The 10783-nt window shown below is 39.2% G+C and overlaps 1 protein-coding gene across 2 annotated transcripts; it reads left to right on the top strand.

Annotated features, from left to right (window-relative positions):
* The first annotated feature begins 2734 nt into the window (after positions 1–2734).
* LOC139132967 (monocarboxylate transporter 13-like) lies at positions 2735–10428 on the top strand. 2 transcript variants are annotated; one of them, XM_070699301.1, is made up of 5 exons: positions 2735–2888; positions 5061–5395; positions 5947–6090; positions 8130–8907; positions 9849–10428. In XM_070699301.1, the coding sequence occupies exons 2-4, from the start codon at positions 5083–5085 to the stop codon at positions 8672–8674; spliced, it is 1002 nt and encodes a 333-aa protein (XP_070555402.1). In that variant the 5' UTR covers positions 2735–2888; positions 5061–5082; the 3' UTR covers positions 8675–8907; positions 9849–10428. The 2 variants fall into 2 exon arrangements, with proteins under 2 accessions (XP_070555402.1, XP_070555403.1); XM_070699302.1 differs by having other exon boundaries at positions 2757–2888; positions 5061–5299.
* Positions 10429–10783: the final 355 nt, after the last annotated feature.

The following is a 10783-nucleotide window of genomic DNA, read 5'->3' as shown; positions in this document are numbered from 1 at the left end:
GACGCTGCCGCTTAGCTTAATCCCTTGCTAATCAAGATTTAATGGTAGTCCCCAAAAAGACGTAAACGTGCATCTGTTTCTCTTGTAAATTTTTATCGCAAAATCAGCCAGAAACAGAAACTTCGAGACAAAGATATTCTTCACACTTGAAGGTCAATACTGCAGCCATACTTAACAGAGAAAAAACAAAATTTCTGTGTTTTAAACATAAAATACCCCATAAAGGTGGAAAGCTATCGTAAAGCACAGGCAGTAGATGGGGTTTCCTCCTCAACTGTCCACGATTAAAGTTGGCAAGCCCTGGCAATCCCTTCATTCTTTTAGTAATACGTGACTTTTGTAGTAGTATAAGAGACAGAATTGTCGACAATATGAGATGATTTCGGTAGCTCGGTCCCCCGACCCGGTCCGCATTGATCGTTGTGGACCACATAAAAGAACTACCGTTACACTGCTTATAGTCCTACACTGAATCATCCTTGCATAGTCACGTGAAATTTTAAATGTTACAGACCCTCTACAGAGCAACTTCCCCTGACGACAACTCTCGATTGGAATTGGCGGCAACATATCCTCATTTGACTGGCTCCCCGTGTTTCTGTTGTGACGTTGTTGAACTCAAAAATGAGGTTACGCTTTTTAAAGCAAAACCCCGACATTGAGGTTTGCCGATTGAAACGCTCAGTGTCGTATTCACAGTGCAATGCACCACCTCTCCAACAAACATCTATCGGTACATAGATCCCTTTTACAGAGCTTCCGTTAGGATTTTCAAACCTGCGTAAGGCTGTATGCAAATGTTTTTTTATTTGCGTAAAATGTATCAAAAATGCGTACAACTATAAGAACCTATAAAATAGCTGTATACGCGATATCGAAAACTAGACTAAGTTGAAAAGTCCTGAATGAATAAAGTATTCAATAAACATCAACAGTGACAATGTTTTTTCTCTGACGACTTTAACAATCTTTAATACTCTTCTGTTCTGTTCTCTGACGACGCATGCATTTCTTACTAATTATTTAGACTACTACTTCCGACGATGTCTTTGCTGCCTGACTCTATCATCGCTACTCTGAAGTCAAATTCACAAAGTTTTTGGGCCTTCCATGGTTATCAACATCCGATCATTGATGGCATCTTCACTTTGACAACTACGTTTCGATGTTTTAATCCCGTTTTGTGTACTTAACCAACGTTCACATGGGACAGATGAGACTGGAATCATGGCTGCAATTATGGCCAACTTTGCAATATTTGGAAAGAGTTCACGATAATCGTTGTAAAGAAGCGTGCAGACCGGCCATTACACTATTATTTCTAAGTCTGCTTAATAGCATTAGCTTAAATTGTTGATATTCGACGCGGAGATCTTCAGGGTTTACAAGTACGCATTCGGCGCAACTGGGAAAAAAACATGTTTTTGAAATAACGACGAACTATTGAACATGTTACACGTCCATTGGTAGTAGTAAAGCCTTGAAGGCAACAATTAACATGACATAATTGACACGATGTAGGACAAAATATTGCAAAATAATGAACATTTTTTATCAGCAAACATTGATTTTTAGTCCTGGATAAACTACGCAATGGAGGGAAACCACGTCTGCTCATGTCTTTGTTACGGAGATGGCGTTTTTTTTTCAATGCGTGTCGGATTACGCAGACGTCCATTTACTTTGCGTACCTCATACTAATTATGCGTGAAATACGCAGAATTTTGCGTTAACGGAAGCTCTGCCCTTGTATAGAAATGAAGGCACCCTCAATGTAGTACGTGGTCATTTTCACAGCGTCTCGGGGACACGCGTCTTCTGACCCCTAACACTGTTAAATTATTTGGTGGACTGCTTCTTGTTTGTACTCATTGTGAAGTCTAGGGAGTGAATTTCACCGTGTTGCTCTTAAGAAAATCGGAAACCTCAAATTTCTCCGTAAAGTTATAAGAGGGCTCTTTGCATTTCGAAGGTAGGTAAATTTCTCTCTAACCAAACTTTGCATGGCGACCCCTACTGATATATTTATTCTAGCGAACGAAGTTTCAAAAGTCTAAGATTTTCCGCAATTTGTTTCTAATGGATGGAGATATGAAAAAGTGTTTAAAATAGGTCATATTTGTCACTGCAAAATAACTTTCAAAGGGTAGGCTACATGGAGAAACGAACTTAGATGACGCCATGACACTGCGCCCGAAGTACATGCCCCAAAATGAATAGAGCCTAAGATGTTTTCCGCACTATACTCCCACAAGGCCAAGGTCAAATAGGTCATGATACGTTAAATATATCAGTCTGTATTAAGGTGAATATAGACTGGAATGAGATCCGCGCATTGCTGCAAAATATTGGTCAGTATGGTGGTATTAAAATAACATGTTTAAAATGTTACAAATCAGAAAATTTAACACGGCCTCAACTTTTTGTCGTAGCCAAAAAGTAATTGATATCTGTGCTTCTTAAAGTATATAATACCAAACCGAATCATTTCACTAATCATCACGACGAGATGCTGTCAAATCTAAAGTGGCTGTATATCATATACAGTGCTTACGGGAAATAATCAATAAGTTCAACGAACCACGTTGTGTTATTCGGTAGTTTGACTGGTTGGAAATACGTTGGTTGAGTTGCAGGAAAAACAGGTCACGATAGATCATGCACTGCGACACTGCCCTTTTAACCTTGTTTACCATGTCGGGACTTCTCGGCCTTTGTTATCGTTAGGGGCTATGTATAGGGTGTTGGTCTGACATGCTCACAGTCACTCTCTTGTGGTGCCAACTGGTTTACTCGTAAAAGGTGTCTCGAAGCGAGCTCAATGTCAATACATAGAATTCGTCAGTTGTGTGGACTTTCACATTAAGAGGAAACAAGAGGGACCTGACGTAAGTAGACGATCCACGTGATCGATAAGTGTCTGTCAGACTCAGGCTGATGAAATAGTCTCAATGAGTTATACATACATCGAAAAACTAGAGGGGTCATGACCTTCTATAAGCTTATATTACTGCTTAGCAATTTAGAATCGTTTCATTTATGTGCGCTATCCACATATACTTATAGTGTTTTAATCAGAAGCCGGCGGCAGGCCCCGGGCCATATTTATCTGCTAGTGCACGCGTTGATTGGCGTTACAGCATTTTTGCAAGCTGAATGCTTGGAGAAATATTATGATTTTCAATTGAATAGCACTGAAATTGATAACTAGCTTCGTAAATTATCAGAACACTTAACAGTGGTACATGTACATATAATATTTTATGGATTTGTTAGCAACACCGTTCTATGTGAAGTCAGGCTACTGATAAGTCTTAGCGTATCATGGGGCATTTCATTGTCTAAAAAGTACGCACTGTCTTTTGTTGACGTTGCGTATGTTGTGCTTAACCTAATTCACATTTATATTGTAAGTATACGGCGAGTGGCGAGTGTCAAGGATAACTATAACACGATTGGAACTGATTCGGGACAATTGGGTAGTGAACAAACGTCGGTGTAAACTGCAAATGTAACCTTATTTGTTTTTCTCTTAAAGCAATGAACTTTTTATGAGTAATTTGTAATATTGCAACATTCAGCTATAGTACTAGTAGGGCCCCCAACACTTTTGTGAAATGTGAAAAATATAAAGATCCAGATCTCAAAGAATTAGTTCCAATCGTGCACTATTTGGCGTTTGAGTGCGCTGAGTACAGTATCGCTTTAGTACTTCAGTTCCCTTTGCGGGACATCTTCACATTTTGCATAATTACATGTGTGTACAATCGAAGCAATGCCTCAACTAGTATGCATTGAATTTAGAGCAGGGTACGACACATGCCATAAGTAATCAATCGCAGTGTTCACACTAGAATTTTTGCTATAATCTTCATGTGACTAATTCATGTCAAAAACATTTAGCTACAGCCAAAATTTAAAGTCATACAAATGGAAAGCGTTTAAGAAAGAATGGGGCATCGAGTGGCATCATAGTAGTTTACCGAGTACAACAGGTCTGGAATATCAGTCTACGGGCTTTACCGTCACTTGATTTAAAAATGGCCGCCAACCATGTGTCAACTCTAGGGGGAGGGGAATAAGAATTCCGATTTTCACAAAAATACAAAAAATATATTTATTCTAAGAGCTTCAAAATGAACCCCCCTAAGTGGTAGATCGAAACAGTATAAAAATCAGGGGTCACAGTGCAAAATTTGGTACTGGACAAACAATTACATTACCGAATATTTACCGAAATGTAACATTCAATATGACTGCCATTCCTGTGTTAAATCTATGGGGAACATTTTTAAAAAGACAGTAGTAGAACCTCGCTTCTACTGTCTATTATTTTTCTTACACCTAGAGCTGTAACATACGCCCCCACAATAAAAAAGTACTGACAAAGTTGAGAGCCCGAATATCTGTCCCGGAGGCGCGTTCTATGCTGAGGTGTAATGCCCCATGGAGATAGATATTCGGACTATCAAACGATAACAATTCTTTTCTGTTCTACCGCTTGTTGGGACTTATTTTACAGCTGTTGTGGTAAGAAGAAAATTACCATCTAAGTTTTTCAAAATTCTCAGATTTTGTTTTTAACACAGGGATAGCCGCCATTTTGAATTTCAAATATCGCAAAACGTTAGGTAATTTTCGCATAAACGGGTTCCGAAAGCGAGAAGCCAGGTCTTGAACAGAATTTTCATGCTCGAATTAGAGCATTTCGAGACCAAAATGGTTAAAGCGGCCATCAAAAGTTCAATAAAAACTGCGACAACTCAATCTGATCGATATTGTGGAGACGAAAAATAGAGAGATATACAATAATCATTGTTAGTGCTGGAGTGAAAAACAAATTTCACAAGATCTTCGTAAACGGGTATAAAAATCAACAAAATCTCTTCTCCTAGACTCTCACAACGAACAAACTAATTTCATATATAGGAACAGGCATTTCAAAGTTAATTCTAGACCCTGCAGAAATAGCGATGGTTTTGTCCTCGTCTCTTTACTTCTAGGTCTCATTCTAAAATATTGTTTACTCGAATTTTTCTTTGTTTTGGTTCATAATACAGCTAGTGCCAGTAACAAAGACCAATGAATTCTGCTACCGCTAGTTGCCATGACGACCAAGTTGACAAGGAACTAACCGATGCTGGTGGGCGCTTACCAGAAGCGACTCATGTCTGTGACCTGACAGAACAGTGTGCGTCTAGCAGTCCAGCATATATTCCTGACGGCGGATGGGGTTGGTTTGTCGTCTTCAGTGCATTTATAAGTGAAGCTTTCCTTGATGGACTCGCTGTATCAGTAGGTGTGTTGCTTGTGACGTTCAAAGAGTATTTCGACGAGGAAGCTGGAAAAGTGTCCCTCATTTCATCTCTTGGGCAATTTGTCTTTTTTTGTTCGTGTAAGTCGGTGTCTTGATAATAAAAATTAATCTATAGCTCGTACATATTCCTAATTCCGGCTCATGTATTGTTTCCATGTTCATTTTTCATTGTCTTTGTGAGAAACAGTATTGATTGAAAGCGATAATCTCTATAACCTATGTCACTGGTTTTATGAGAGAATCGCGTTCTTCCCATTCCACACGTTGTCATTGATGTCCACCATTCGGTTAAATCATGATTTTGTGAAGGGGAGGACAAGACAGTTGTCTTAGCCCAGACGAAGCGTATATAACACGGACAATAATAGAGCTAGTTGATCGGTTCCATCGCTCACTACACTGACAACTTGAGGTAATATTGTGCGGAACTCAAGTTAAGGATATGCGTCTATACTCTACCTGTCGCAAAGAATGAAACGACCGAACTCCGTAGTGAGACAGAGTTATTTGATGAAGTCTTGTGATTATGTGTAAAGCTTAAATATGTTACAACCTTATGTATGTGTGGGAAAATTCTACGAGTGCACAGTTCCCTTGTTTTCCTATCATTCTTTTTGATGTGTTCCCAGGTCCAATTTCAAGTTCAATCGGTAAACATGTGGGAGAGAGGAGGGTTGCCATGATTGGTGGTGTCATGACTTCAGCAGGTCTTGTCGTCAGTGCCTTCGTTACAGATGTTACGATGCTGTACTTCACCATGAGTTTTCTAATGAGTAAGTAGTGTCTTCAATAGATAACATCTATCACCTGGAAGGTGACCTTTGACATGGCGACGTCGAATTTATTAGATGAAGTGTCGTGAGAGAATCTAATATTAAGCCCTACGGTTTTTATATATTTTATCCTCGCGATATTTGTTGCGATTCAATATTCAAATTATACGTTCGAGACTGTAACTAACTGGGATATAAGAACTTCTTCGACACAGGTGTTAACTGAGATCCTGCTGAAGTGCTTTCAGGGTGTACAAGGTCAATTAAATCATGTCAAGGTCAATTTAATCACGTACAGGTCAATTCAGTCAAGTCCTGAAAACATGCTATTTTGACAATTGAATGGGAAAGGTCAAAAGCTAACAATAAAATCGGAAAATCTTGGGTAATATTTTTAAAGTGACATAAAACCTAAAATATGAGATATTCCGGTGTGGAACAATAACTTGATCCTGCAAAATGAATAGAACGATTGGTACAAACAGCATTGATGCATGCTGTTCATAACCTGTATGAAATTGCTTGGCAAATAGACACTAGGTATTCAAGTTTTTTCAATTCTTTTGTTTTCTGCTTCTTTTGGGCTTGTTTAAAAGCTCTTGGGGTGATGAGCTCAATTTCAACCGTCTTAGCTTTTCAAAAATCAAGAGTATTTTTTATCGAGTTAACACAGGGATGGCAGCCTATTTAAATTATTTTTAATTGTCGAATTTGTTTCTCTGACCAAGATTTCTATTCTTGATTTGGTAAGAGAATGATTGAAAGTGTGATTGAGGAAAGTTTGAACAAAAGGAAACTGTCAACAAAAGCTGAAGTCTTTCACTTTGTATATGCACGGACGAGGCCTTCCTCAATACAGTGTAGTTTTCTATCGATAGAAGTAGCTTAATGTTGGACAGACGCAATCAATTATCCCAGCTTCCCAGTGTACCTCCATAGTCAGCATTAAGATACTGACTTCAGAATTTTACATTATTCATGCACGAATTAAGATGGAATTGCCACGAATATCTCCGTAAAAGGAACGAAGGAACGTCACTGAACGTAGAGGGCGGTGATCCACTGTCTCAGCTTGCTTGCGTTCTTTCGGTTACCATGAAAACACCGCTGAGTTGACCAGCCAGTCGCGGGGAAAGGAGCAAAATGCGATGTGTCAGAGTTCTAAATTTTTTCATTCTTCATGGTCAGGCATTCAAGCAGTCATGAATCACGATTGGACATTTAACTTTCGACAAACATTGTTGACTGTAACACCTCAGGCTGTCCCTGTGAAATGAAAAGTCCTAGTATAACAAGTATAGATGAAATCTAACTATTTCTAGCCAATCGTTCGGATAAAATCGGGGCGCATGTACCATTTTTAGAGGTTTGAAATTCAACCCTAAGGCTATTCAGGAATCAGTTACCAGGCCTAGGGCCACTTTTCCATTATGGCCACTTTATACGTACATTGTCTGTTGTACAAGTGCATGTACATTGCCATTCCCTAAGTGACCGAGGATTCAAACTAGTCAAATTTATGAATGAATATTCAAACGTAAGTAAGATTTGTACATTTTTCGACTCCAACTAAACAAGAGGATTTAAAATCTGTCAACTTAGTTTTAAGCCGACAGGAACTCTCTCTCTACGCATCCTAGTCTGCGTGCTAGAAACAGAAAGGCCTTCGCGTGGAGTAATGCTGTGAGCGTTGCCTTTCCCCGGTTTGGAAGTGTCGATGAGTCTCTGGATAATGCACTATTTTAGCAAACTCTGGTAAACTATATCATTGATAGTCATATTCCTCTCCATCTAGTCTTGGAGGGTCGACGGAAAGCCCCCACCCCCAAGAAAATAATGTTTGCAGGTAGAATGTCTTAAAGTATTTGTACGAGTTTTCTATATGTCCGATGACGAGCGAAATCCTAAATAATTCCATTCAAATGAAGACACGTTGCTCAATAACACAATATGTTACTTTGCTTTTAGACTAATGTACGTGTTCCATCTTTGTCAATCATAGGGAACTAACATTCTTTCAATCGCTGTCTTTTTTTCAGATTTCGGTTTATCGCTGTCTTTCTTGCCATCTTTCTCTCTGCTCGGAAAGTATTTCGAAAAACGACATGGTTTGGCCAATGCATTGGCGACGGCAGGCTACGGACTTGGTATAATGGGTTTACCACCCCTTTGCCAAATACTCATCCAGGGTTATGGTTGGCGGGGAACGCTCATTATTCTCTCTGCAATGAGTGCAAACCTTAGTGTGGCAGGGGCGTTACTCCGCCCTCTATGTTCAAATGAAAAAATCGCCAGACAGGACGGGAAGTCCCTTGACAGAGAACATCGTTGTCTGCGATTCGTTCGCCTTTTCGGTTTTCACATCATCTACCTACAGCCTAGCATCATGGGGATCACGTTGGCCATAGGATTTATCGGCGCTGCCAGTGGAATTTTCATCACTTTCTTTATGCAACGTCTTGATGAAATTGGTGTAGATAGAGTCGACGCTTCGCTTCTTAATACTGTTGTTGGAGCTGCTGCATTATCTATAAGACTGATATACGGCTGGTTCATCGATTTGAGAGTAATATCACCTGAGTAAGTTCTGGGGAAGCGTTGTTACGTATAGTGCGCTGCTCTTAACACTCGTCTTCATAACAACCTACAGAGAGCTTCTGATATTGAGTGTGTGTATAGGTCTCACCTGTGGTTTATTTAATTCTCTTCACTTCGTGATTTTTAAAGATGCTGTAGAAAGAAAGCACGTAGCAAGTGCATTTGGATTGGACCTTTTTGCTATGGGAATCGGTGCTGCAATTGGAATAGCAGTATCAGGTAGGTAACGTTAAGAAGGTAATGATTTAATAACATAATTTCTTAAGAATCGATAAAGTTCAGTCCGGAAGATAGGGGTTGAATAGGGCACGCTTTTGTGAACTCTTTTAAGGTAGAATGCGCCCCGGGGACAGATAGATTCTGGGACTCTCCTCTATTTTCTATATTTTTCTGATCTACCACTTGTGGGTGCATTTATTTTACAGCTTTAGGGGTAAGAAAAAGATTTCACAGTCTAAGTGTTTTCAAGAATTAAACGTTTTATTTTGCTCGTAGAGTTAATACAAAGATGGCTACCATTTAGAATTATAAACATCGGTAAATGTTGGGTGCTTTGTTCCCCTAGTACCAAACTTTGCATTGTGACCCCCTGCTATTTACTTGGTAAGAGAATATTTTGAAGTTTGAGGAAAGTTTACGCAAAAAATTAGGCCTGTCTTTCACTGTCGAGGCGTATACTACCTTAAATGATACATTTTCATACAACCGGCCCATATTTTGACGTGTCACTTGTGCGCTGATCTCACCAAAATAGATAAACAACTTATTAAATCCATTGGGAGAAGTTAACATTCAACTGGCCCACTGACATGTCTGAATTTTATGTTCCGAAGATCGAACGTTCGTCGACACGTATTGTTCTTGTAAGAGGCCTTCGAATCGCCTCCCATCAAATCCGAAACGGTCGTGAGATGTCAATGTTTGAGATTCGCGCCTTGAAATATTCGGGTTTTTTCAAGTTTGTACGATTCGGATAACCGTTTGCATCAACATTAATAAAAATGTAACTTACAGAAAAAAGTCGATGGCACTTTCATGCTTTCCGCTTAGGCTCATAATCCTGTTACGAACAATTCCTAATGGACTTATCTGGTGCACATATTTTCATGGTAATATTCTCAAGGAAGCTCATACAATAAGGTCTTTATACTTTCTTACAGGTGCTCTGTATGACTTGACAGGAACCGCTGACGTCACATTTTACACGGCGGCTGTTTTTGGATTGCTTTCTGCTGCAAGTCTCATAATCACCAAACGGCATTCTTAAAATGTTAGCAGATATCTGCTCATCACTCACATAATACAGTAATGACACACAATCAGAAAAATTGATATGTTCTTCACTTGAACCCAAATTCCCGAATTCAGTCCGATGTTATAACCCGAACTTACTGAATTCAAAGTTCAGATGGAGTTTCTTTGACATGACGTGCGCCCTTCCGTGACGCCCTTCCTTTCGTGAAAGAGACCTCACATTGCAGGACCAGTAGCCGTAATTTTGATGATGTTTTACTATATCTATTTTAAATATTGACTAGAACTTTCAACTTCGTGTCCTACTCCCAAAAGGATATTGAGATATTTTAACACAGTATTCACGTATAAACGCGTAGGTGCTGTTTTGGCAAGCTAAATAGATCGTGCTTCAACATGCTTTGAGGAGAAGAACAAGAACTTGCATTTGTCATTAGAAAGATCTTGAAAAGTTACAGCTACTGGCCCTCTATCAGCAACTACTTAAGTGGGAGATGTTTCATTAAAGCAATTTTACAACGCCCTTGTATTTTATCATACCAGTATGTTTATGGTGTAAACATAGTGATCCGATTGGTCGAGACGTGAAAATAACAGTACTGTATTCGCGGAACATAAAGAAGCTCTCGGTTACAGATAAAATCTTTTTAACGTTTCACGTCAGACTTTCAATATGCTGTTTTATAATATAGCATAATAAAAATAAACCACCCAAGAAATGGGTACACCGTTTTGACTAATTCACTCTATACATGTATTCGGTATCGCTCTCATGTATCGTGATCTGGTCAAAATCTCGTTGTACATTCGTCTTTTATTTAGGGTCTACGATTCGTCACTG

This window comes from Ptychodera flava, chromosome 5, assembly GCF_041260155.1.
Source record: "Ptychodera flava strain L36383 chromosome 5, AS_Pfla_20210202, whole genome shotgun sequence".
NCBI classification, from domain to species: domain Eukaryota; kingdom Metazoa; phylum Hemichordata; class Enteropneusta; family Ptychoderidae; genus Ptychodera; species Ptychodera flava.
The sequence above is the reverse complement of the archived record's forward strand: the minus strand, read 5'-3'. Positions and strand labels throughout refer to the sequence as shown.